Here is a 27,520-nt window from a genome sequence, read left to right on the forward strand (position 1 = left end):
TCCAGCAGGGTAAGGGGGTAGGAGCGTTGGATGTTTACGTAGGTACGATTTTAGGCTGCTGGGGGAGGCCTCGCTGAGAAGATGGCCTTTGCACAAAGCTCTAAAGGAAGGGAGGCGGGGCGGGGAGGGGGAACCTGGAGGAAGAGCATTCTGGGCGGCTGAAACAGCCAGTGAAAAAGCCCTGAGGCAGGAACGTGCCTAGAGGTTTAAGAAACATTGAGGGGGCCCGCGTGGCTGGGACAGGAGAGGCAGAGAGCAGTGGGAGGTGAAGTCACAGGTGACAGTGCTGGACTGTGTGGGGCCCTGTGGGGCCATGATGAGAACTTTCTCTCTTCCCCTGGGTGACAGGGAGCCACAGGTGGGCTCTGAGCAGGAAGGAGTGTGACCTGTCACAGGTGTCCAGAGGGTCCCTCTGGCTTCGTGTGGGGGACAGACAGTGGGCGGGGGGAGCAGGGAGCAGGGAGGCAGCGGGGAGGCTCCTGCGATGGTCCAGGAGTGAGATGAGGGCGGACAGGACCAGGTGGGGCTGCAGGAACAAGTGGACGGATCCTGGGTCTATTTTGTAGGTGGAGTCAATAGTATTTCCTGAGAGTAGATGTGGGCATGAGAAAGAGAAGGGTCCAGGATGACTTCAAGATCTTGGAGCTGGCACCAAGATGGGGAAGGCTGGGGGTGGGATCAAAAGTTAGTTTCTGGGGGCGTGAGTGTGAGATGCCTCAGACACCTGTGGGGCGCTGGTCACGTGAGTTCTGGAGTGGAGGAGACAGTGCCAGGCTGCAGATACAACGTGGGGCGCTTCAGCGTATGGATGACGTTTAGACGTGGCAGAGTCACCGTGGGGAGACCTGGTCGGTTCAGGTATGACACGTCGGGCAGAGAAAGAGTCTCAGGGTGTTGGAAGTGACAGATGGCACAAGCACTGCGCCAACAGCTGCATTTGCTGCAGAGATAGAGCGAGACCCCCGTGCTGGGCTTAGGCCCTCGGCCTCAGCTCACCGAGGCCTCACAGCCCCAACGGGAAGGGGACAGAGGATGACAGTGAAGCATAGAGGTCAGGAGGTGACTCAGGCAGGGAAAGCCATGTCCCCCCCAACGAGCGTGTCCTCTCTCTGGGCACCATGATGGGTGTTACAAGGATCATCTCAGAGTCCCACCTCCAATTAGCCGGGAGGGAGGTGCCACTATGACCCCGTGAGGCGGAGGGGGCAGCCTACACTCAGGGCGGGAAGCTCCCTTGCGTGCAGACTCACGCTCGCCGGTAGTGGCACTTGGGTGTGACACGTGGGGTCTGACACTGACCCTGCTCTAAGCCCAACCCCACACGGCTCTGGTGTTCAGAGGGTCCCTGTTAATATCCTCTTTTAACCCTGCTCTCTAGTCCAGAGGCACAAACCTGACTGATGACAGATTAGAACGCTCGCTCCTGGTGACAGCACACTAACAGAAAAATGCATGAACAGCTAGCGGTTTTTTTCAGCGCTTACTGCATATCAGGCATTGGGCTTAGTGTTTTCCATGAAGAACTTGATTCTCGGATTAACCCAGTGAAGTGGGCACTATTTTTGCCCACGTTTTTACAGGCACAGAGAGGTTACAGCTGTGACTTCAGGACCTGGGCTACAAACTTGAGCCATCCAGCTCTCAGGACGTGTGGTGCTAGTAAGTGTTGCCCAGTGAATGAAAGCACAGGAGAATGAATGAGGGCAGGAAGGATGCTGAGCCCTTGACCTCCATTCTCTCCATCTCCAGCCTCCTAGCATCTCACTACCGAGCAGGTGAGGGTTGCGGGAGCAGCTGCCACAGCCAAGCAAGCTATCAGCGGGCGCTGCTGTGAGAGGCTCCTTGGCATGGAGAGCCCTTCATCCGTGAAGCCCAGGCCTGGGCTGACGGCATCTCTTCAGCCCCGACGTGGCTTGGGAAGGGCTCTCGAGCAGGCGTGGAGAGGTGGACAGGCCCAGGGCCCCCGGCCACACTGAGGCCAGATGGGACTCTCTGTGGTTCAGGGGGACAGGGGAGTCAGACGGGCAAAGAGAGGTATATGGGTGTCCTTCATGAGACAGAGGGCCCTGGGCTGTGGTCCCCACAGGGACCCAGACAACCCTGGGCCCGGCTCTTAGGGAGCCCCCAGTCCAACAGGGGAGACAGACTCATTCCCACACAGTGACAGCCCGGAGTGAGTGGGGCTGTGATGGGAAAACGTAAGGCAGAGTGAGCAGGATGGGATGGGAGCAAGCCAGGCGGCTGTGGGGGCCCAGAGGAGGCGTCTGACTCAGCCTGGCAGCCTGGTTGGGGAAGGAGGATTCCCTGGAGGCAGCGGCATCTTTTTTTTTTTTTTGATGCGGGCCATTTTAAAAAAAATTAATTAATTTATTTTTGGCTGTGTTGGGTCTTTGTTGCTGCACGCGGGCTTTCTCTAGTTGCGGCGAGCGGGGGCTACTCTTCGTTGCGGTGCACGGGTTTCTCATTGCGGTGGCTTCTCTTGTTGCGAAGCACAGGCTCTAGGCACATGGGCTTCAGTAGTTATGGCATGAGGGCTCAGTAGTTGTGCCTCGCGGGTTCTAGAGCGCAGACTCAGTAGTTGTGACGCACAGGCTTAGTTGCTCCGTGGCATGTGGGATCTTCCTGGACCAGGGGTTGAACCCGTGTCCCCTGCACTGGCAGGTGAATTCTTAATCACCGTGCTACCAGGGAAGTCCCTGATGCGGACCATTTTTAAAGTCTTTGTTGAATTTGTCACAATATTGCCTCTGTTTTATTTCTTTGTTTTTTTTTGGCCCAAAGGCATGTGGGATCTTAGCTCCCCGACCAGGGATCGAACCCGCACCCCCTGCATTAGAAGGCGAAGTCTTAACCACTGGACCGCCAGGGAAGTCCTGGCAGAGGCATCTTAGTTGAGACTGAAAGGATGAGGCAGAGCTAGTCAGGGGCATTCTGTCTGCCTTGTGTGGGTCTGTGATCTCTGTGCATATTACCCCTGCCCTGGCCCCTCTCTCGCCTTCTCCTCATGACGTGTCAAATGCCTACTATGTGCCAGGCCCTGCCTTCAGCACGGACAGGGCAGTATAGGCAAGATGCAAATGAAGGAGACACAGAGTGAAGCTGAGGGAAGCAAGAGGAACTGCCATGAAGCTCAGCCCCACAAGGGCAGGGCTGCTCTGATGTGCTCTAGTGCCTAGAGCAGAGCCCCGCCCAGAGGAGGTGCTCAAGAAACACCTGTGGAACGAAGGCAATGGAGGGGCAGGCCGGGTGCTCTGGAGTTTAAGACGGGAGGGATGACCCAGGCTGGCGCTTAAGGGAGGCTTCCAGAGCAATAACTGAGCAAAGCCCTGAAGGCGAAGCAGGAGTTAGGTATCAAGAACCGGGTTAGGGGAAGAGCATGGCCAGCAGAGGGACCAGCCATGTGGAATGCCCTGAGGCCAGAGAGTGGGGGACAGAAGGATCCAAGGGAGGGTATTGTGAAGTGGAGGGACTGAGGTGGGGCCCCATGGTGGGAGCCCCAAAACACCAGGGCAAGGAGTATGGACCCAGATACTAGGTTAATGGGGAGCCATGGAAGAATTTTAAGGGGGGAGATAGAACCCCTCAAAGAAGTCCCAGAGCCTCCTCCAACCCATCCCCTGCAATGTACAAAAGGGTTCCATCTAGATGCTACAGGGCACAGGCCCTCAGCTGAAACCCTTGGGGTGGACACATCTCTGAAGCCAAGATTTGTTGGGATTTGATAAAGCACGATGCGCTATATACACATACACACCCAGAAAGGTCAGCAGTACCCCCATTCAACACACTAGCGCTCCTCAACGAAGCAACTGATCGTTCACACCAAGTGGGGTAAAGAAGGACCATCAACAGCCTCACATCCATGCAGGTCGAGCACTGCTGCCCAGTGAGCTTGGCCCAAACTTCTGCTTTGCCTTTCAGTTTCAGAGCCTTCGGGGTTGTGGATAAGGGATTACAGGGTGGGCTGAAGGCACGGCCAACCCCAGCCAGTGCACAGCTTTTCGATGGGGGCCGTGTGCACAGCGCCCCCTTCACTAATTATTTGCTGATGCTGGTCACACCCCTGTACCCCCTTCCCTTCAAGAGCTGGCAGGCCTGGGGGACGTCACTTACATAAATAAATATTCACGAGGCGATTTGCTTGGTGCTGGAACACGGAGCTGGGGAAGGGGGGCAGCTAATAGAAACCCTCGATCCTCAGGACCCTAGGGATGAGCTCTCCAGTCTGGAGACACCTAGAGAGACTAACGCCCTCTCTCTGGTCTCAGATGACCCCAATCCTTGGGTGCCCCCATTCCTAGGTGACCCCCAGGAGACCCCTGATGCTTGGGCAACAACCCCTTGCTCTGTGGGTGACACCCGGTGCTCAATCATCAGGGCCCCCTGAAGCTCCCGTGCACTTCGGTTCCCTCCGTCAGCTGACTCTGACACCGATGACCCCCAGCCTTTGACCTCTAAGTGATCTGCGTGCTCGTGCCCCCTGCTTCCCACCCCCTCACCCCCAACCAGCTCCTGGGTGCCCGGGCTCACATTTCTTCTCCGGGAAGCCGTTGCCGGTGGCAGGGATGGTGCTGGGGCCGCCGGGCGGGTGGGCGTGCTGGTGCTGGCGGCGGGCGGGCAGCGTGCTGGAGGGGAAGGCGCAGGTGCTGGTGAAGAGCACGTCGCTGGGCAGGCCCGGCTCCAGGCCGGCAGGATTGGCAAAGCTGGGCTCCCGACGCCCGCTGCACAGGCTCTCGTCCGACAGCGTCCGCTGCAGGCTCTTCTGTGGCGACTGCTGCCAAGACAAGGATGGGAGGCGGGACGCCAGGCGTGGTCACGGCCAGGCCCAGGGTCGCTGTCCTCAGAGGCTTCTTCCCGTCCGGGACGTCTGCGGTCTTTACCCCACCAGCATCCATTTCTGCTCCCTTTTTGGTCAACGTACTCCAATTTTCTCCTGGGGAGTCCTCCTCCCCCCTCTGCAACCCACCTTATTCTGGAAGGCCGACCCCACCCTCCAGCTCCAGGTGAGGTCAGGGAAGGCAGGGTGACCCGAGCTGGAGCTTGAGAGCCAGTCATTGGTGGGGACCACGTGGGACAGAGTGCTGGCTTCCCCCAGAGCTCAGACTGGTGGGAGGGAACCCTGGAGAGACTGCTGCCACCCAGGTCCCCACAAGAGAGCTCGCAGCCAACAAGAGGGAGGCAGGGACAAGAAGGAAAAGAAGCAGGGGATGTGTGAAGGGACTGAGGACGCCTGCTGTTTTGGCCTCCCCCCACCCCTGGGTCACAAGAGCCTAAATGCCCCCTGGGCCCCGCTCCTGCACTCCTGGTCCTGTGGTCCGGGGGTGGTGGGGGCTGCTTCCACCCTGGGCTCCATGAGAAGGACGTGAGAGCCAGTAAGAGCATGCCGGTCCAGTCGCGTGAGCTACAGTGGGGATAAATCCCCTGCAAGCCTGCCAGGCTGGCTCACGCTGTGATCCTGCCCGACCAGCTCGACGTCCTGACTCCTGGCTGCGGAGCCACACACCCAAACAGGCCGGCAGGTGCCGCGGGCAGAGGCGGTGGGCAGGCAGAGGCAGTCCTCCTCCCCACACCAGCCTGTCTGATTGTGTGTGTGTTGGGGGGGGCAGGGGCGGGGCAGCCTCTACGTACTCTGGCGTCTCTCTCCTGCTCGGGTGCCAGGTTGTCCATGATGATGAGTTTCTTCAGGTCGTCCTCGATGGTGGACTTGTAGTTCTTCCGGGGAGAGCGGAGGTCTCGGAGGGAGGCCCTCAACCGCGGCTGCCCAAAGACGTTTTTGGTGTTGCTGTCCACCTGCCTGGAATGAGGGTCATGGTCAAGGTCAGAGGGGTCTCGGGAGGCTCAAGCTGCTTCTCAAGGTTGTCCTGACCCAGGAAGGCTGGCCGCCACTGGGCGAGTGACCGCAGCTTCTCCACAACATCTGGTGAAAGTGGGACAGAGGAGAGACTTGGTTTATTCTCTCCCCTCGCTCATCCCACAGATGTTGCCTGGGAACCCACCCTGTGCCATGCGTGTTCTCGGCGGGGGGAGGGGGGGATACAGCGGTGAATGTGAAGCTGACTCCAGTCAGAGAGACTGACAATGAATAAATGAGTAAAGACAGAGACCCCATAGTGTGAGGTAGAGAGAGGTATTCTGAAGAGCAAATGGATAGGGATCGCTGGGGATGGAGGCTGGCTTTTCTGAGGGGATGACATCGGAGCGGAAACTTGGAGAGAGGAAGGCAGGAATCCACCTGGTATTGTAGAAGAGGACACAGGGCAGAGGGAACAGCAAGTGTTGGGCTGTGAGGTGGGAACAGGCTCGGTGAGTTTGCGGAGTGGCGGGGATGAGTAGCTGAGGGGGAGGAGGTGAGGCCTGGCAGGCGCTGGGGCAGATGTTCTGGAACGTATGAGCCACAGAGGGGACTTGGGGTTGCATCTAGGGAGCCTCTGATCTGTTGAGTGCTAGGTCCTGATGTGCATTTTTGAAGGGTCTCAGACAGAAAAGTGACCCTCATGGAAGCAGGGAGACAGTGAGGAAGGGAGGCAGTTGTTCAGGTGGGAGACTGGGGTGGCCTGGATCAGGGGTTCCAACCACAGAAGAGGGATGGGGTCCCACAGAGGGAGAATCCCCCAAACGGACCAGTCCCTTTGGGCAAGTAGAGGGCCAAAGGCAGCAGACCCCTGGCCCGAGTGCTCCAGGGCCTGGCACCAGATCTCCCTAACTTTGGTTTCCTCATCCACCACATGGGGTGAGACAGCTCACGCATCACGGGGTGGCTGGGAGGATCTAGACATGAGGTACCTGCACCTGTTCCTGCTGTGGGGCCCTGGGCAAGTCACACCGCTCCTCTGATCCTTGGTCTGCTCATCTGGAAAACACGCTGACCTCACAGCATTTTGGGGTTTGCTGCAAAGCGCTTGGCCAGCACCTCACAGAACAGACAATGGGGAAATGAGAGCTGCTCTTGTAACTGTTCACCTGAGGCTGCCCGGCGCCCTGAGCTGCACATGGTCCTCTCCTGCCGCTCCTAATCCCCTCCGCTGGCTCCGCAGGCCCGTCATCCCCGGCTCCCGGGCCCTCTCCTGGCCAAGGCTGGCTCCTGGGGGCTCTGTGTCCTCCACTCCTGGGACTTCCCCTGAGATCTCCTCTTGCCTTCTGATTCCGGCCCAGCCTTTGGGATCAGGTTTTACTTCCCCAGTGAAAACTAGATCCCTCACCTGAGGTGCTGCCACCCCCCAGGAAAGAAATAACGACAGCTAAGAGGAGCACAGCACCAGGCACGATCCACCAGCCCGAGGGCTCCACGAGTGCGAACCTGTGAAATCTGCGCAGCAGCCCTCCCTGGGAGCCACTATTACCAGCATCTCCATTTTACAGGTGGGAAACTGAGGCACAGAGAGATAAAGTAACTGTCCAAAGTCACACAGCCTATGAATGGAGGAGCCAGGATGCCAGCCAAGGCCACCAGGCCTCAGAGCCCATGGTGTCACGAGCACGCTGGGCTGTCACGTTTGTACCATAGAGATGGCATATGAAAGCTGTACAGTATGTGGAGCATAATCACATTTGGTTTAATAATATGCTTTTATATGCTGAAAAAAAATTCTGGAAGCAATTATGAACGATTACTTCTGGGAAGTAGGAGTCTTATTAGGCGGTGGAAAAATGAGATTTTTACTTTTCATCTGATACAACACCCTTCTGAACTGTCTGAATTTATTTTGCTATAATCACGTGTTATAACAATAATAATATAAAAACTAGTGCTGACACCTAGACTTCATCATTTTGTAACTCAAGAAAGAAAAAGAATCCTTGAACCCAGGAAGAAATAAGATATCTTGGGCTCTTGAGGGTACTGAAGTCTACGTTTTTTCTCATTTTCTCAGCTGCCAGCCTTGGGATTTTAACAAAGGAAGGAAGAAAAGCTAGTAAGTTTTTTCTTGTTAGGTCGTATTCCTTCTCAAATGAGAATTCCAGGTCTAGGGTAATTCTGGCTCTGTCATTATTAGGGAAGTATGCTCTTTGGGCAAAGGAAAAGCGTTCTATCCAAAAGAGAGAAATAGAGACACAAAGAGAGAAAGAGACGTATACAGCCCAGAGTACATGTTGCTCCCTTGGGAGCTGGAAGGGGATTCACCCCTCCCTCTTCCCTTTTGATTTTGCCATTTCCCAGAATCCTCTGCACAAGGGGAGTATGTGACTCAGCGCAGGGCGCGCCTGAGCCCATCAACCTGGTGAGGGAGCAGGCCGGGCCTCCAGCTCATCCACCGCAATAAAGGGGCGCCGTCCCCAAGGCTCCCCTCTGCGAGGGGTGTAAAATGACCTGCTGAAAACTTTAAAACGTGCACTTTCTCCACCTTGGGAGTTCTACATCTGGGAGTGTGTCCTTTAATGTGCCAGGTGTACGGGGACCCATGTGCGCCAGGTGTGCGGGGACACTTCATGGGGTCCTGTCTATGGAGCAAACAGAATTGGCCTTTGGCAGGGGAAGGGCAAGGCCCCACAGGGAGGGACAGTGGCATCACAGAATAATACTATCTAGCTGCTGAAGAGAAGTGGAGTTGGTCCACATGACATGGGAAGAGGTTCGCCCAGATATGTGTCATGGGAATAAAGAAGTGGTACTTATGGTGCGAAATCATTTTTAGAAAACAAAACTCACACACTGCTTAGCTTGGTATACTGAAGTTTACCAAAGTCTCAGCTCCAAAGGTGGATATGTGGGGATTCACTTTCTAAAAATGTTCCTCACCACAGCCCACGAGGTCCGAAACAATCTGTCCTGCCCGGTCTCAGCCCTCATCTCCTCCCACACAGGCTTCCCAAGGTTCCTTAAACATGCCAGGCATGTTCCTGCCTCAGGGTCTTTGCACTGGCTGCTCTGTCTGCCTAGAGCGCCCTCCCCAGGATTCCCCGTGAATGGCAGCTTCTCATCCATCCAGCTTGGCTCAACTGTCACCTTCTCACCTCCCCTGGCCACTTGACCTTCTGGTGCTCCCTCCCAGCCCAGGTGAGTTCCAACACGCAATCCTGTGCTACTTCTTCACTGTATCCATCTCATGATGATTTGTCCTGTGTGCTTGTGTTTGTGGTTCCACTCCTCCTACCTGACTCAGAGCCTTCTGTATTCTATGTCCAGTGTTGGGAACAAGACCTGCCACATTGCAGGCACTCCAAATTAGTTGTTAAATGTGTATCACATGGAACCAACCTTCCTTCCAACCAACCAGCCAACCTCCCTACCCATCTTCTTCCTTCCTTCCAACCTTCCTTACTCTCTCCTTTCTTTTTCCAACAAGCTTAAATGACTTTTATAAAACAGGAAAAAGTATAGAGATACTTTACTCTCTATACTTTAAAAAGTCAAGCCAAAAGAACACAACTATTCCTTCCCTGCTCTGTTTGGGTTCATTTGCTAAATTGCCTTCCCAGCTCCCAGGACCTCCAGGACTCCTAATTCTACAGCGGAAGCCTAGCTCACTGGAAGAAATCCTGCTAGAACCTTCTCCCCTGACCCCCAACTCCACACCTATCTATCCACTGCAAGTTCCACACGGCTGACACTGTTAGTGGGCTGCTGGGACATGTCTAAAGAGAAAAAGTATGATGAAATTCAGTTTGGAGAGTCAAACTGATCATTTTTGCCCTTATTCACTTTCTTCTGAAAGAATTTTCCAATGTATTTTCTTTTTTTTTTTTTTTAATTTATTTTTGGCTACGTTGGGTCTTCGTTGCTGCGCGCAGGCTTTCTCTAGCTGTGGCGAATGGGGGCTACTCTTTGTTATGGTGTGCAGGCCCCAGAGCACACAGGCTTCAGTAGTTGCAGCATGTGGGCTCAGTAGTTGTGGCACGTGGGCTCTAGGGCATGTGGGCTTCAGTAGTTGTGGCGTGCTGGCTCAGTAGTTGTGGCTTGCAGGCTCTAGAGCACAGGCTCAGTAGTTGTGGCGCACGGGCTTAGTTACTCTGTGGCATGTGGGATCTTCCTGGACCAGGGATCGAACCCGTGTCCCCTGCATTGGCAGGCGGATTCTTAACCACTGCACCACCAGGGAAGTCCCTCAATGTATTTTCTAAATTGAAAATTTTAAGCAATAATTTACAATGGCATTAATTCCAGGTTAAAAAAAAAAAACCAAACCAAACTGGGCTTGTGCATCTCTGATCTTTTTCCTTCTTCTCAAGATCTCTGGTCTCCATAAATGCTTAAACCTAATGACCTCTGAGGATAAAATGGACTATTCTCTGACTGCTAAAAAGAATGAGATCAACTTCTATGTACTAATACGGAACTGTCGCTAAGAGCAAGTGAAAAAGGCTGGAGCCCAGACAGGAGGTGACCACATGGATAAATAAAAAGGGGCGTAAGGGAAGCAACATTCAATCACGTGTGCTCAGTCATGTTCGGAACATTTCTGTAAGGATGCAGAATAAATGAAACTAATGGTTGCTTCTGGGGAGGGGAGCTGGATGGCAGGGGGCCAGGGAAGGGAGAGAGGCCTGGTTTCCACTGCAAACCCTTTTGTACTAGTTTGGTTTTTATCCTGTGCATGTTTTACCTTCTAAAACACAAATGAAGAAAACATCCAGGAGGAGGTAACTCTCTCTCAAGGTTCTGACTGACAGCATTGGACAGAGCCTCTAATTTGCTCATGTTGTCTGAACTTGCATTTGCCACACTGTGGAATTAAACCACTCACATTAGAAAAGAAAAAGGAAGACAGAAAAATTACAAAGAAGGCTCTGCAGTTAGGACCCGGACAACAGCAACTTCTTTCTCCCGTGACAGAAGCGCCAGGAGTGGAAGGCGACCAATGGCTCCGACTTGTCTGGGCCCGATCCCAGCTGACTTGGAGCTCTGGCCTCCAACTGGGGCGGCTCCCTTGGGGCCGGGTTAATTAAGCTAATTAGCACCACTGTCAGCCAGCCCGAGCTGGGGGTTCTGCCAACCTCGCTGGCGAGGACACTCACCAGGTCTGCATCTCAGGCAGCAGGTGGATTTTCCTGGAAGGGTGGCTGGAAGAGGCCGGTGGGAGTGGGGGACAACGCTGCCGTGGGGTGGGGATGCTGTCCCTTCCGGGGCTGCACTGAGCTGGCCCCAGGGCCCCTACACGCGAGGAAGGAGGGAGCCCGAAAGCCAGGTGTCAACCACTAGATGCCAGTGCCCGTCAGCCCAGCCAACGCTGACCGGGCACTTCCCCATGCCTCACTGCCTCCTCACACCACCTCTGGGAGGCAGGCACTCCTGTCTTCCCCTTTCGAGGCTGGGGGACCGAGGCGCAGTGAGCTGAGGACACTCAGAACCCACACCTGCCGGACGCGCTGAGCCGCCCGAGATTTGCTCACGATGGACACAGTGCCGAGTGTGCATGGAACGCAGTGACGGCGGCTCTGGGGGATGCGGGCCCTCACCCTGGGGCCGGTGCGTCCCACGGGGCTACATTCCTTTCTCAGGGCCATCACCTCCATCACCTCGCTCTACTGGTGGAGCACTGACGCTCCGAGAGCACCGTTCTGAAACGGTGACAGCGGAGTCGGATTGGGGGCTTGACTCGGGGGACTGCTCGTGACGGCAGTGGTGGTAACGGCAGCAGCAGCAAAGCTCACCTCCTGAGCGCTCACTCTCTCCCAGGCCCCAGGCTGCCTTTCACACACATTACTTCATCTCATCCCCTCAGTGGCCCTACATGAGGCAGGGCTGCCCTTCTTTTTTTTAAAATTAATTAATTAATTAATTTATTTATTTATTTATTTATTTTTGGCTGTGTTGGGTCTTCGTTGCTGCGCACGGGCTTTCTCTAGTTGTGGCCAGTGGGGGCTACTCTTCGCTGCAGTGTGCAGGCTTCTCATTGCGGTGGCTTCTCTTGTTGCAGAGCATGGCCTCTAGGCGCGCAGGCTTCAGGAGTTGTGGCACGCGGGCCCAGTAGTTGTGGCTCGCAGGCTCTAGAGCGCAGGCTCAGTAGTTGTGGCGCATGGGCTTAGCTGCTCCGCGGCATGTGGGATCTTCCCGGACCAGAGATCGAACCCGTGTCCCCTGCATTGGCAGGTGGATTCTTAACCACTGCATCGTCAGGGAAGTCCCAGGGCTGCCCTTCTTAAGGATGAGGACGTTTGGGGCCTGGGTCCTCAGGCGTGACCTGGCGGCTTGGCCTCCCAACCACCACTCCACCTTAAGGCAACAAACAGGCTGTTCCCTAGGGCCTGCCCCCTCCTCACTGGGCCTGCCAGCAGGGACGGGGGCCAGCAGGGCAGCAACACGCCAGCCTTTCAGTTGGGCTGAGACCAGCCTGGCGGGGAGGAGGTGCCCAGGACGGCTGAGGACGCAGGGCCGCTGGTTCTGCCTCCTGCTCCGCGGGCTCCAGCCTGGCAACCCATCGGCCTAGTCGTCCCTCACCGCTAAGCCCTGTGCAGCTCAACCTCGGTGCTGGGGTCCTCACATGGATTAACTCAGGAAATCCTCACAACTGGGAGGTAGGGAGGACCGTCAGGCCAGTTTAAAGAGAGGGAAACTGAGGGGTTAAGGAGGGGGTAAGCAGCCGATGAGGGAATCCCACCCCGACCCCCATGCTGTTCTGTTCCTCTACTGGTTGGGAGAAGGCAGTCCAGTAAATTCAGCGTCTTGGGGCAAAGCGGTCAAAAAGGGGCTGTCCAGCCATCTCCCAAGGCAGAGCTGCTGGCCCGTCCCACAGAGTTGACCGGGGCCTGCAGCAGAGGGGCCGAGGTGAGGGACCTTCTGTGGCAGGTGCTCTCGGTCCCCTCAGTGTCCCCTCTGTCCTTCACCAGCTCACTCTGTCTTTCATTTAACCGACCACGCGCCCAAATCCAAGAAGTCAGTCCTCAGAAAATGCGCGTCACTGCCTTGGATGCACATCTTCCCTGAGTCTCTCCCAAGACGAGATGCTCTGTTAGTTATCTTTCTGGGCGTGAATCCTGGTTCTGCCACTTGCAGCTGGGTGACCTGGGCTACGCACTTCTGGCTGTGCCTCGGTCTCTTCCTCTGGAAGCTGCCGGGAGGATCAATGGGGCCAGGTTGGTACAGCCCTAGCCAGCAGCCTGGCTGAAAGGCAGCGCCCCCGTGTCGGCCGCAGCCATTTATCATTCCTCTGGGGATGCATTAGAGGTCCCTGACCAGAATCAATGAGAAAGGAGGCAGATTTGGTAATTACTCCTTTGGGGATAATCTCATAATATGTGGTGACCTGTGGGGACAAATTACAAAACCAACAACCATAATATTTGCAATTTTTGACCTTAACTGAGTGAATTTGGGCAAGTGACTTAACCGTTCTGTACCTCGATTTTTCTTATCTGGAAAATGGGATACAAAGTACCTACACCTCATTGTTCTGTAGTGAAGATTAAATGAGTTAAAGTAGGTACAGGGCTTATGACAGTACTTGGCAGGGGAGGTATCAGTAAATGTAGGTAAATAAGTTATGCAAATGAGTTCTTGTGCCTTGGGATAAAATTTCAGCAGCAGAATTACAGATTAAAAAAAAACAAAAACGTTTTAGCCTCAAATAATTTAGCTGGAAGTAAAGACAATGTTTTCTGGAAAACTAGGTTAGGTGACTCAGAAGTGTCTTTAAATGACAAAGATATTGTCTCCAAAATGCTCAGGGAGAGTTTGAATAAAACAGCTTTCCGAAATGGGAGTGTGTGGACAAAAGCATGAATTCTAAATTAACATGTTATTTTATGCACGTGATTTTAAAAATGTATCTGTAACTAAATTAATAAACATAAGAAACCATGAAACTATTTTGTGTCCCCCAGTATTTTATATATTTAGTTTACATGTTTACACAACACACATACATATGTAAAAAGCCTTCTTTGGATTTTATGTTGGGAAAAGGGGGGCTGCTGTTTGTTTACGGTTGTCACGTATCCAGGTATGTTTTCTGAGTGCGTACTATGTATGTGCTGGGCCCTGGATGGGGCTCGGGTGTCTCTGCTCTCCCAGAACCCTCAGTCCAGTGGGCCGACAGGGAGGAAGCAAGCCTCTAAGAAACGACTGCCTGATGTGCCCTGGGACAGAGGCTGAGGAAGGGAAGAAGCGTGAGGTCAGTGGGAGGGATGAGCCTGGTGTGGGGGATGGGAGAGCTTCTCCGAGGACGGTGTGTCTGTGTTGAGACCTGAGGGGTGGTGTTACGGGTCCCCCAAGCAAAAGAGATGTTGAAGTCCTAACCCCTAGTGTCTCAGAAGGTGACCTGATTTGGAAATAGGGTCTTTACAGAGGTCATCAAGGTGAAATGAGGCAATCAGGATCGACCCTAATCTAATGACTGGTGTCCTTATAAAAGGAGGAAATGTGAACACAGAGACACGCACACAGGGAGAAGGCCATGTGAAGACGAAGGCAGGGGTTGGGGTGATGCACCTACACGCCTAGGAATCCCACAGATTGCCAGCAAGTCAACCAGAAGCTGGGAGAGATGCGTGGAACAGAGCCTTCCTCACAGCCCGCAGAGGGAACCAACCCTGCTGACACCCTGACTCCGACTTCCAGCCTCCAGAACTCCGAGAAAATACATTTCTGCTGTTGAGCCACTTGGTCTGCGGTACTTTGTTATGGCAGCCCTAGCAAACTACAGATGGGCAGCAGTGAGCCAGGTGGGGCTCGGGGGGACCCGGGCAGGAGGAACAGCACACACGCCGGGGAAGGCCAGAGCAGCTGCCCTCATGGACATGAGCACAGTGGGGTCAACAGGGCCTGACCCTCCGGCCACCCTGAAAAGTGGGAGCCTTACTGTATTTTTGGGGTTACAGTGAGAATGAAGTGAGATTTGAGGCTCATACCTTCCATTCACTGACGGAGCAACCACACAGTGCCAGGTGGCTACAAGTCAAGACAGAGTCACCTGCTTTCCAGTGGGAGAAATGAGCAGTGGAACAGAGACCAGTGATAGAATGACGGCAGGGGCTACAGAAGGCTGGGAAGGCCCGTCTGAGGAGGTGGCATTGGACCAAACCCCTCCCCTCCCCGAGACAGCCACAGATGTGGGGGAAGAGCATTCCAGGGACCGGAGAGAGCCAGTGCAATGGCCCTGAGGTCAGCCTGTACTTGGCAAGTCTGAGGAGTGGGAAGAGGCCAGGTGGCTGGAGTGGAGTGAGTGCAGGCGAGAGTGGGAGGGGATGAGGGCAGAGGGGTGACAGGGCGGGTCATGCAGGGTCCAGGTGGGATTTTGGGCAAAGCACACTGTGCCCTAGTGCCTGGTACGATATATGTGCTCTGTAAATGTGAGCCTTTATCATTAATCCTGGGAGCGGGGCAAGACACTGGAGGTTTTAATCAGGGGAGCGAAGGATCCAAATCTAGTTTTCCGGGTGCCCCCAGCTGTTAGTGAGGTGCGTGAACTGGATTCTCAGCTTGCTTCCCTGCCCACATCTCCAGGGATCCCGTTTCTGTCTCCTGACACCTCTCTCCTTAGGAGCTCTGTGTCAGCACACATCTGAATGGCCCCAACCAGGTTATGAAAGAGGACATCACCGAGAACAGGATGGAGAAGGGCAGACCCCCCCCAAACCCAACTGAAAAGGAGCCTTGGACCGAGCTTCCTAGGCTCTGATCCAAGCTCCGTCCCTTCCCAGCTCTGAGCCTCTGGGCCTCAGGTGCCTCATCAGTAAAACTGGAAGAATAACAGGTCCACCTCACGGAGCTGTTGTTGAGGAGGATTCGGTGAATAAATTCACGGACGAGAGCTCGGAACTGAGACTGGCACACAGTGAGCGCTCGATAAATGTTCGGTATCATCATGTTCTAACTTAGAAACACAAAAACCCTTTCTTAACTGATGACTCCTCTCCTTTCTCTCTCGCTTCGCAGCGAAGTGCCCCAAACCAGCTGCCTCCTGTTCTGCCCTGCTCTTCTCTCCCTTCTCTGACCCTCCAGTCACGTCCGTGAGGCTCAGCCGACGCTCAGGTCCCGGGCTCGTCCCGCTGACGGCTCACAGTTGTCACCCCGCGCTCCTCCTCGTATGAACACTGAGGGGTCTCAGGCTGAGTCCTACACCTCCCTTCCTCTCCAGCCTCGTGCCTTTATGCTGACAACGCCCAAATTTCTCTCTCCAGCCTGACCTCTCCCCCGAGCTCCAGACTCCTTACCCGACTGCCTCCTCCACGTCTTCTTCTAGTTGCAAACTTAACCTGTCCAGGACTGAGCTCTGAGCTCCCCCGAGCCCGCTGCCCGCTCAGTCCCCATCTCAGCCCGGGGAGAGTCCATCCATCCTTCAGGCTGCGAGACCTGGGATCATGTTCAACCTCGTCTTCTCTCACACCACAGCCAATCTGCCCGCAAAGCCTGCCTGCTCTCACGTCAGAGAATCTATCCCGAAACTGCCCCCTTGACCCTCCCTGGCCTCCATCCTGCTCCAGGCCCCTCGTCTCCTGCCTGGACCATCGCAGCAGCGCCCCGCTGGTCTCCCTGCCCCTCGCAGGCCGTGCTCCGCACGCAGCCACAGGGACCCTGTGGACACCCAATTTAGGTCATGTCCCTCCTCTGTTCCAGATCCTCCTGCGGCTCCCCCTCACTCACAGCAGACGCCCAGGCCCTTACGTGGGGCCCACAAGACGCTCCCGGTCTGTGTCCATCGCCTCTCTGACCTCGCGTGCTCACGTGATCCCAGCCACACTGGCCTTCCTCCAGCAGACCAAGCATGCTCCTGCCTCCGGGTCTGGGCAGCGGCTGGTCCCTCTGCCTGGAACAGCCTTCATCTACATGCCACACAGTGCTAGCCACCACCTGACCTGCTGCGTGCTTTTCTTAGTTACCCTACTTGCTGTCCGCCTCCCCAGCAGGCATTGTCAGCTCCCCGAGCTGACAGGGACCCCTGCCCGCCTGTTCACAGCTGTGTTCCCAGTGTGTAGACTGGCACGGTGTCCTGATGAATGAGGGAGCGAGGTGTCACCCTCCTCCCCACCCCGAGACACCCGAGCTCAGCTCCGGCAGTGCCTCACCGGGCGTCCAGGCACTTACTTCTTTGGGTCAGTGAAGGGGAGCGGCCGTGGCGGGGGCTCGTCTGTTCTCTTCCACCCCGTTGGGTGCTTGTTGCGCATGGGCTGCTTGGAGAAGAAGGACTTGGGGACGGAGGCGGAGAGCTGGAAGGCGCTGGGCTGGGCCAGCTGTGAGGGCCGCGGGGTCTCTGCGCTGGCCGTCTTGTGAACCTGAGTAGGGTAGCCGGCCCTCGAGCTCATGTCGCTGCAATGTGAAAATGAGAGAAATAAGCCAATTCCATCCCACGTTTTGAAAAACCGATCTGTTTAAATTTCCTCTTGGGAAACAAAACTTCATTCACCGAGGAGAGATACAAGTACTTTACTGCTGTGGAAAATTCCAATACATAGATGTCTATGTGGAGAAAACGTAAAGCTGCCTTCATAGTCCCGATCCCACCCCAGGGATGCCCTTCTAGCACAGCTGGTACCTCTATGGGAATCTAAAAAGTCACCCCCTGTGGGTGGAAGCTACCACCCCGCCCCAGAGATTCCCTGTCTCCTAGGCACAACCTACACAGCTGAAGGTGGGGGTCCCACCTGCCTGTCTCTGGAGGTGACCGTGGTTTACAGCTTGCTCTGTTTCCTTCTTAACCCTTTCTTATGATTAAAAACACACATGTTGGGAATTCCCCGGTGGTCCAATGGTTAGGACGCAGCACTTTCACCGCCGGGGGTCCTGGGTTCGATCCCTGGTCGGGGAACTAAGATCCCACGAGCTGCATGTTGCAGCCAAAAACAAATAAACAAAAAAACAAACAAAAAAACAAAGAAGTGCATATAATCAGAAAACAGGAGCTTTTTTTTGAGGGGTGGGAGAATTGTTTTTATATATAACTGGGATTGTGCTAATAACTTGCTCTGTAACTTACGGGTTTCTTTTTTTTTAACTTATACCTTGCCACGCCTCTTCATTCAAATATTTTTTGAGCACTATTACATGACGGACACGACTCCAGCCGATCTGATCTAAAACCACAGCTCGATATCCCAAATGCTGGATTCCTGTGAAGTTAATGCTACAATGAACCTCACGCTGTTAACTAGGACCCAACTCTTGGGGACCCAACTGCTGATCCCATTGAGGCGAATCAGCTTTTAAAACTCCTAAATAAAATTCCAATTCCACTTCAAGTAAGAGGTCTTTAATGGGAAAATTAATGTCCTTGGAGTGAAAGTCAATAAATCCTTATTGAAAGTCAATTTAGCAATATTGAGGGGTGGGATTTCTGACTATGGCAGAATGAGGAGATTGGCAAATTCTTTCCCCCAAAGCACAAAATCGACAAAAACAATCATTTCAGCACTCTGGAAACTGACCAAGGGCATGCAAAAATCCAACTATCGTTTATGCTTGAAAAACTGAACTTCAGGTAAGAACAGGGGGAATCTGACATTGTGGCCTGGGGGCTCTCTCCTATCCCACTGCCCAGCTCAGTGAACAGGCAGGTTCTGCCACAGTGGAACCTCTGGGGCTGCATCAAGCATATCAACACATGCTCATTGAGAGTTTCAGAAGGAGAAGAGAGAAAGGGGCAGAAGAAAGGTTTGAAGAAATAATGGCTGAAAACTTCTCAAACTGGACAAAAAACATTCATCTACACATCTAAGAAACTCAACAAAGCCCCACCAGGATAAATATAAAGACATCATCCAGAAAAACAGGTGAAAGTCAAACATTAAGACAAAACCCCTGAAAGCACCAAGAGAAAAGGATTCATCACATACAGAGGAGCACAATACAATTAACTGCTGACTTGTCATTTGAAACAATGGAAGGGAATGATATTTTCAAAGTGCTGAGAGAAAAAACTGTCAACCAAGACTTTTATGTCCAGCAAAAGTATCCTTCACAAATGAAGGCAAAATAAAGCTGTCCCCAGATAAACAGAGACTCAGAGAATTCATTGCTAGCACATCTGCCTAATAAATAATAAAATAAGTCCTTGAGCCGAAAGGAAATGGCTGCAGATGGTGACCTGAATCCATTCGGAGAAATGAAGGATCCAAGATGGTAAATTTGTGGATTAGAATTAAAAACTCTATAGATTTATGTTTCCTTATTTCTTCTCTAACTTCCTTAAACGTAAGACTGTATAAGGCAATAATAACAACACTATACTGTTGGGTTAATAACAGGTATGGATGTAATAGTATAGATGACAAAAATAGCACAAAGGAGGGGAAATGGAATGGGGCTATATTGGAAAAAAGTCTCCATATTTTATTGGAATTAAGTTAGTATTCATCTGAATTACACTGAAAAGGCACGTACTGTAACAACTAAAAAAAAATAGTCCAAAAAATCAAGAGGAATCCAAATGGTGCACTAAAATGCATTTATTTAACACAAAAGGCAGCAGTAAAGGAAGAAAAGAGGAGCAAGAAAAACAGTAAACATATAGAAAACAAAGAGAAAAACGGCAAATATAAATCAAATCATTATCAGTAACTTCATTAAACGTGAATGCTGAAACACCCCAATTCTAAGGCAGATCGTCAGACTGGATTAAAAAAAGCAAGCTCTGGCTGACTTATATATACTTTCTATAATTCAGCAACATCTACTAACAGGCCCAAGGTTGCACATTGGTGGGGGGATGTCCAGGGAGCCATGGAGCATGTAACATCGGGATTGGACTTGGTCTGGGGTGGTCAGGGGCTTCCCCAACGAGGCAACGGTGTCTGAGCTGAGAACTGAAGGAGATACAGCCTTAGTCTAACAGATCTGACCTCCCAGAAATCCACACCACAGAAAAGCCTGCATAAGTACATGCAGGCACATACAAGGATGGTCACTGCAATGCTGTGTGTAATCAAGAAAACATGGACATGGACTGCATGTCTTTTAACTGGGGATTAATAGATTGTTCCAAGCACATCCATATGATCAAAATCTATGCAGCCACTGAGAAGAATGAGGTCGATTTCTGTTTATGGGTGAGGACAGATGTCTGAGCTACAGTAAGTGGAAAAAAGGCATTGTGTAAAGCATGCTTTTTCTTTTCTTAAAATGTATATATAGGGGGCTTCCCTGGTGGCGCAGTGGTTAAGAATCCGCCTGCCAATGTAGGGGACATGGGTTTGAGCCCTGGTCCAGGAAGATCCCACATGTCACGGAGCAACTAAGCCTGTGTGCTACACTACTGAGCCCGAGTGCCACAACTACTGAAGCCCGCGTGCCTAGAGCCCGTGCTCCGCAACAATAGAAGCCACTGCAGTGAGAAGCCCGCGCACGGCAACGAAGAGTAGCCCCCCGCTCGCCGCAACTAGAGAAAGCCCGTGCGCTGCAACGAAGACCCAACGCAGCCAAAAATAAATAAATAAATAAATTTATTTATTTAAAAAAAATGTATGTATACTATATGATTACTGGGCTTTTTTGGGGGGATCTTTTTATGAAAAGGAAATGCACACTTTTTTCCCCAACTGTGGGTCATGAAATCAACTTAGTGGATCTTGCCTGTTATTAAGAGGAAAATTAAAAAAAATAGACTAGAATGAAAAACCTCAGTGTACCTCTTGTGAGGTAAGGGTAAGTGGTTTTGTGAAACCTTATTCTGGATGTCCACGCTGGATTGTAATATAAAATGCTTTTCCTGTTTTGGTTAATGGTCAAAAATGTGTGAAAGATCTGGGCTGGTACAGGTTTGGAGAAAAATCTCTGGGGGAGTGTACACTAACTGATTACCTCTGGAGATAGTAATGATGGGGGAAGTGAAACCATATAAAAGGCGCAGGGTAGAAAGGAAGTGCCATCTGACACCTCAGTCTCCTTCGAGGCAACCTGCCCCTCCCCCTTTCTTCAACAGAGAGCGTAGTACACACAAGCACAACCTTCCTTTGCAACATAAATGGCAGCCTATCATGAGCTTGTTCTGCACCTGGTTTTAACCTTACCATGGTGCTCTGGAGACTTCTCCGTGTCAGTCCACACAAGCCCCTCTCCCTTCAGTGGCTGCAGAGGGTCCACTCTATGAATATATCCTAATTGATTTTAACCCTAACTTTTACTTTCTACAGTACGTATTTCTCTACCTTGTCATCAGGCATGTTCAGCTTTTACGAGCTGAAAAAAACAAGAGATGATTGAAAAAAAAAGGAAGGGAATAAGATGAACACCCTTTGCCTCTGTGTCTGCCAGCTGGCTCCAGCCATTGCCTCTTTTGGGAGGGGTTCGCCCCCTCCTCAGGCCTGTGCCAGGCACTGGGTGTCATGCTAATCCCCGTTACCCCGTAAATGAAGGCTGACTGTCCTCATCCTCAAGGAAGGTGACCTGGCTGGCACCCAGCCCAGGGCACAAATCCTGAATGGCTGATGCCACTTGTCTGCAATGGGTCTGGGGTAGGTCTGCGATCTACTTCTGGCCAGTGAGACTTCGGGTGTATAAGTGTGGACTGTGTGCTAGGGGACTTCTGGGGAAGATTTCTTCACTAGAAAACTAACACAGACTACTTGCAGCAAATATCACGTGTTCTTCCACTGGACACTGTGACTATCTGGTTGAATGACAGTCACTTTGAGACTGTGAGGGGAGCCAGTCTATAGGCTGATGGAGGCAGAACAAAGAAAGGGAAAGAACCTGGGTCCTCGAGTCAATAAATTACCCAGTCGTGGGGCCCTTCCCACCTTGTGCCTTCACGTTCTGAGAGATAACAGACTTCCCCCAATTGAGCCGGGACTTCTTGTTGCTTGGAGCCAAAGGCATTCCCACGACTGTCCCTGTTTTCAGCCTCTACCAGCCTCAGGGACGGATGGTGCCCCCACACAGTAGGGCAACAAAAAACTATTCTCCTGAATATGCTGTGCATCTTGACCTGGCCCTTTGGGGTGGGCGCCCCTTCTCACACATCCCTTGGACCACGAGTTGTGTCAGGTGCCACGTACAGGGTGGAGTTCTTACCCCACCTGCCAATCACTTTCCTCCTGAAGCACTGGTGAGGCCAGGTGCCCTCCCCGGGCCTCAGCCTGAAAAACGAAGCAGCACCCCGTGGTGGATGGGAACATGGGCCACGCTGCTCCCCTGACACACTGCGCTCTTTGCTCAAGCCCCTTCCCCTCAGTGAGCCTCAGTTTCCTCCTCTGAGAATTGAGGCAACGACAGCACCTGCCTCACACGATCATACGTGCACAGTGCCCAGCACAGGCCCGGGCACCGGGGTGTGCTCCCCGAGCTGCAAATATACAGGGACGTGGTGCGTCCAGGGGCTGAAAGCCTGGGCTCTGGGCTCAGCCAGGACTGGCGGGGGCGGGGGCCATCCTGCTCCCACCCCACCCTCACCCAGAGAGGCTGTGCGTTTATCTGTGTTGTATCTCAGGGGAGCAGTTAAGATTTTGTTGGAGTAAAAGGTTCTGTGGCTTACAAAAAAAAGCTGAAAAACTGTAGGCTGGATGGAGAAATCGCACAGCTGCCTGGGCATGTGCGATGCTTTGGTCTATTCACCCCTGTGGGCGCTGACGGGTGGCCCAGGGTTGGCAACAGGCACAAAGGGAGCTGTGCCCTTGCCTTTAGGAGGAAGAGCAGTGACGGAGCAGGTGGTAGTGATGGTGGTGACCGCGCCGAGCCTGTGAACACGGCCAGGCCCTGTTCTAAGCATCTCATAGGCATCACTTCATCTAGTTGCCCCAGCAACCCCACGAGGCAGGAACTACCACCTCCCGCAAGTTCCACGTGGGGAAACCAAGGCCCAGAGAGATTAAATAACTTGCCCCAAATAACATACCTGGTCAGGGATAGAGCCAGGATACAAAGCCAGGCAGTGTGGCTCAAGAGACACTGTGTTTAACCACCAACTTGTACTTTCAATGACAACGGTAGACGTGATAAATACATAATACATGAAAATAAAACCAAGCAGCAGCTGATATATTTGGACCAGCTATGTCTCAGGCCCTGTGCTAACTACCTTAAACACATGGTGTAGGTTCATCCTCGCAGCCTTGGACCACAGAGCCCACCTTCACCCCCATTTTACAGATGAGGAAACTGAGCCCCAGAGGAATTAAGGAGCCTGGTGGAGATCACACAGTTGGTGAGTGGTGGAGCTGTGACCTGGACACAGGCAGCCAGAGGCCAGAGCCTGGGAAGTAACACTGCTCACCCAGGTGCCCCCAGGTGGGCCCCTGCGGGGCCTTAACTGCTGGACTGATCTCGCCCTCTCTCCCAGGTGTCTGGCAGGGGCTTGAGAGTTGAATCAGTCCCTGCACGTGGCTGGAATTATCAGGCTCAGTGTAGGAGCCATATGCAGCAACATTCTGCCCTGCGGCCTGTGAGCAAAAACAGTAGGTCTCCAGGAGGTGGAAGCAGAGATGACATGGGAGAAAAACTCACTGGCACAAAATCGATGCAGAATCCAACCACCACTGGCCACCTCCACCAACCACCGTGCACCTGTATCATCACAGCGGCCTCCTCCTGCCCTCGCCCCCAGACCCAGCCAGAGGGAGGCTGTGAACGCCCGAGTGCAACCACCGCCCTCCTCTGCTCAGGGTGAGTCAGAGCTCTCCCCCAGTCCACAAGGACCCACACCATCTGGGCCGACCCCTCTCTGCCCTCAGATCCTCCCACTCTCCCTCTCGCTCACTCTGCTCTGGCCACATGGAAGCTGTTCCCCAAACACACCAGAAACATTCCCACCTCAGGGCCTTTGCACTCCTCCCTCCCCCAGCCCCAAGATCTCTGCAAGGTTCCCTCCTTCCCTTGAGTTCCTGGAGATGGCCTGTGTTCCTCTTCCCAAGCTGACTGCGACTCTCCGAGTAGGTCTCTGCTGCGTGACGCTGGCTTCCTAGCCAACACAGGTGGGGTGGGCCCCAGTGGATGCCAAGGCCCTCACATCACCTTTCAGGGCTGTGCGCCCAGAAGGGTATCCCGGAGACCGCAGCCCCACCCGCGGAAGCAAGGCCACGTGCTTCCTGCCTGCCTGGGAACACCCGGCGATGTCAGCTCCACATGGAGCGGAGAGCCTCTCACTGCCTCTAAACAGCTCTTGACAAATTGCTCAGGAAGCCCAGGAAGCTTTGGAGTGTATGCTGCCTCGAGAGAGGGTGGGGCGGGGGGGGGGCAGGTGGCTGCCTGCCTGGGATCACTCAGCCCACCGCGATGCCCACAGCAGGCACTGGCGCCTGGCACTGTGCCTGGAAGCCGGGCTCCCATGACGAACGTCTCGGGGGAAGAGTCTGTGAAGTCACTGGAATCATCCACAGGCACAAGCTGCTACAGGCTGCGGCGGCTTCCACGGAGAGGGCTGGAGCGCAGGGAGGGAGTGGGTAGGGGGTTTGGGCATGGCAGGGCCCATCCCTTTCCTGGCAGTCCTCACATTATGCTGGCGAACTCAATCCCCCCAACCCCTGAAACAGTCCACTTTCCCCCGAGTAGCCCAGAGTGATCTACTTAAAACGTAAGTCAGATTATGTGCTCCCGTGGCTCCCACATCCCTCAGAATCGAATCCCAGCATCTGACCGTGGTTGGTAAGCCTGCCAGAGCTGGGTCCCTGCCCACCTTGCAAATCAGACCTCTTGCCTTCCTTTGGCCCGTCTGGCCACCAGAGCATTTCCAGAGCACTGCAAATGAGTTTACCTTCAGGGCCTCAGCATTTGCTATTTTCCCTACCTGGATCACTTCCACGCTTCCTGCAAAATATCACCTCCTCCTAGAGGCCTTCTGGGACCTCTGCCCGGTTTGGTTTTCTCCCCAGACCTTATCTCCACCTGGCATATTAATATTACACGGTTGCTCAGTTGTCTGTCTGCCTCACTCTCTCTCCAGGAGAACATCAGCTCCACAAAAGAGGGCTCGACTTTGTCCCCTGCTGTATCGCCATGTTTGGAAAGGTACCCGGCACACAGTGGGTGCTTTGGTGTCAGTGAACGTGAGAATAACATTCCTCTCAGGCCTGCCCAGCCCTGCTCTCCTCTCCTCTCTCAAGAATCTCAACATTCCCCATCTGCAGCAGCCTCCCGACACTGAGCAGTCACCGGCACTGTCCTGGACCTTTGCCTCCCTCCCTCCTTAGGTCCTGGTGGTGCCACCTGCTGACACATCCACAGTTGCTGTGTCCTCTAGTCAAGGTCCCCTTCCTTCTCACTCATTTCTCGGCCTCAGACCCATCCCTGAGACTTCTGCAATTGCGCCTCCAGCACCATCTTTCAAAACATCTATCTGCCTGCATTATCCTTTCTGCTGAAGCCTTTCCTTGCTGGCCACAGCTCTTAGGATCAAATCCAAACTCTGTAATGTGGCTGACAGCGCCCTGCGTGATCTGGCCCCTGCCAACCTCCCATCAGCTGCCCCCCTCAATTTCTATACTTGAGCCAAGGGGCCTGTGTTCACTGACCTGATGGCACCCACCCTCCTCCCCACACTAGGGCCTCTGCACACGCTACTCCCTCTCATAGGGATGCCTTCTCCACACATCATCTTTCCTTTTTCTCTTTTAAAAAAAAAATTGTAAAGTAGCCCACATAGAACAAAGTGTACAAAACATGTATGTACAATTTAACAAACACTTACAAAGCAAACACCCACATAACTGCATCAAGAGTATATCATCAGTCCCCCTGAAACCACTTCACCTGCTCCCTCCCATCTTTGGCAGAAATGACGCCTTCTCAGGGAAATTATCCCTGCCCCCCAACGCCCCGCCTAGATTAGACACCCCCTCCAGCCCCTGCATCACATCCACTCTCAGATCCCAGGAGGTCTCCCTTGAAGGCTTTCCACTAGCATAACTGATTCATTGCTTTTGTAATTATTTGCTTGCTGTCTCCCCTGGCACCCTGTCAGTGCCAGGACAGCCGGGGCCCTCTGCGGCAGAGGGCTGAGCATACGGTAGGCGCCTGCTGTATGAATGAACGCGAAGTGTTGGGCTACAAAGGGCCTGGAAGTAGACACAAGGGCGGCTATGGAGCGCTTGTGCCTCTCTTCGGGGAGCCAAGGCTGGGCAGCAGGTTGTCATTCCGGCTCGGTCCCAGGGAATGGACGGATGACGGCAGATGCACAGGGCTGCTGGGCTGCCCCGAGCAAGGGGCAGTGTGGCTAGCGGCAGGCAGGGGCACGTGTGGGCCCCTCGAGCACAGGTGCTCAGCGACCTGCTGGGAACTTGTACCTACTGAGATGGGAAGACTGTGGGAGGACTGGCAGGGTGAGGTGGGACTTGCACATCTTCTCTGCCTAGAACACTCTGCCTTCCTAGTTCCCGGTAGCTTAAGCCTCTTTCCTTCAGGAAAGCACCTCCCATACTGGGTCAGGCCCCTCCTTTGGGCTCCCACACCCTGACCACTTCCCTCACCCTGGCCCTGACCACTATGGGCTGTCACTGTCTGGGGATGGATATGCCTCCCCCATTGACTCTGAGCCCTCACTAAGGCCCTGGCGCTGTCCCTAAATAAAGTGTTGATGCTCAGGTTCTTAAGTAAGACAGTCAGGCTTTTAGTTAGGGACAGCATCACGGCCTTAGTTAGGGACAGATTCAGGGTCTTAGTTAGGGACAGATTCAGGGCCTTGCTTGGGAAAAGCATCAGGCCCTTAGTTAGGGACAGCGTCAGGGCCTTAGTTGGAAAGAGCATCAGGGCCTTTCTTACCGACAGCGGCAGAGTTTTAGTTAGGGACAGCTCAGGCTGTTAGGGACAGTGTCAGGGCCTTAGCTACGGACATCGACATGGCCTTAGTTAGGGACAGTGACAGGGCCCCCATTTCACAGATGAGGAAACTGAGGCCCAGAGAGGTTCAGTAATTTGCCCAAGGCCACAGAGCCAAGACAAGGCGGTGTGGGGTGGCGCTCAAACCCCAGTGGGCTGACTCTGGAGCCCACGCTCTCATCTACCATGAACACGTTTGTTTCTTTAAATCAACTCATTTAATTTTCCTTAATTTGTCCAAGGCAATATCTGTAAAATCAGGGGATGGGTTGATAACACTTTTCCTAATATCCATTTAAAATAAAACACTTTCCTCCCCACACCACCCAAATCACCTCAAGCACCCCATTTTGGGAAATGCTGCTTCACACTAAAGCCTGGTTGCCTAGGAGAAAACTTCAGGAAGCAGCTTTAATGAGTAGATAAGAGTGATTTGCAATTAGCATCAATTGTCTGTATGCAAATTAAAGCTCCCAACCGCAGGGCCCTCTTTTGTAGCAGGTTCCTCTCCCATTTTATTCCCTTCATTTCTGGGTTCAGCAAATCCTTCTCTCAGACACAGAGCAATTTTATACCCACCCCCCTGCCTCAGACACAGTCTACTCCCCAGCACCGCTGCCTTTATATCACAGACTCCAAAACCCTATAGCTACTGAGCTTTACTAACACGGGCCTGTGCCCAACACAGGGGCTACCACAGCCGGGACCTGGGACCCCCATGGCACCGAGGCCCTCTCAGTGGGCGCACTTTGACATCTGTCTCAGTGATGACCTGATTCTAGTCTGTCTCCCTCAATAGATGGTGGGTGAGGTGAGGGCTGGGGGCCTCGTCTGAATTTGCTCGTTACTTCTCCTTAGCTCTCAGCATAGTCCCTGGGACACAACAAATCCCTGAGAAATATTTGT

At 53.3% G+C, this 27,520-nt stretch overlaps 1 protein-coding gene across 8 annotated transcripts in view; it reads right to left on the bottom strand.

Annotated features, from left to right (window-relative positions):
- SIPA1L3 (signal induced proliferation associated 1 like 3) overlaps positions 1-27,520 on the bottom strand; it is a 236,801-nt gene that overhangs the window by 8,794 nt on the left and 200,487 nt on the right. For 6 of the 8 annotated variants that reach the window (XM_082439274.1, XM_082439270.1, XM_082439272.1 and 3 more), the window contains 3 exons: positions 16,961-17,182; positions 5,629-5,794; positions 4,531-4,774 (listed from right to left, as the gene is read on the bottom strand). In XM_082439274.1, coding sequence (XP_082295400.1) covers positions 4,531-4,774; positions 5,629-5,794; positions 16,961-17,182 — 632 coding nt within the window. Of the gene's footprint in view, positions 1-4,530; positions 4,775-5,628; positions 5,795-12,980; positions 13,107-16,960; positions 17,183-27,520 lie in introns of those variants that run through there. The other 2 variants (XM_082439273.1, XM_082439277.1) reach the window with 2 other exon arrangements.

The sequence above is a fragment of the Balaenoptera physalus genome (genome assembly GCF_965194825.1).
Source record: "Balaenoptera physalus genome assembly, chromosome: 19".
Taxonomy (NCBI): domain Eukaryota; kingdom Metazoa; phylum Chordata; class Mammalia; order Artiodactyla; family Balaenopteridae; genus Balaenoptera; species Balaenoptera physalus.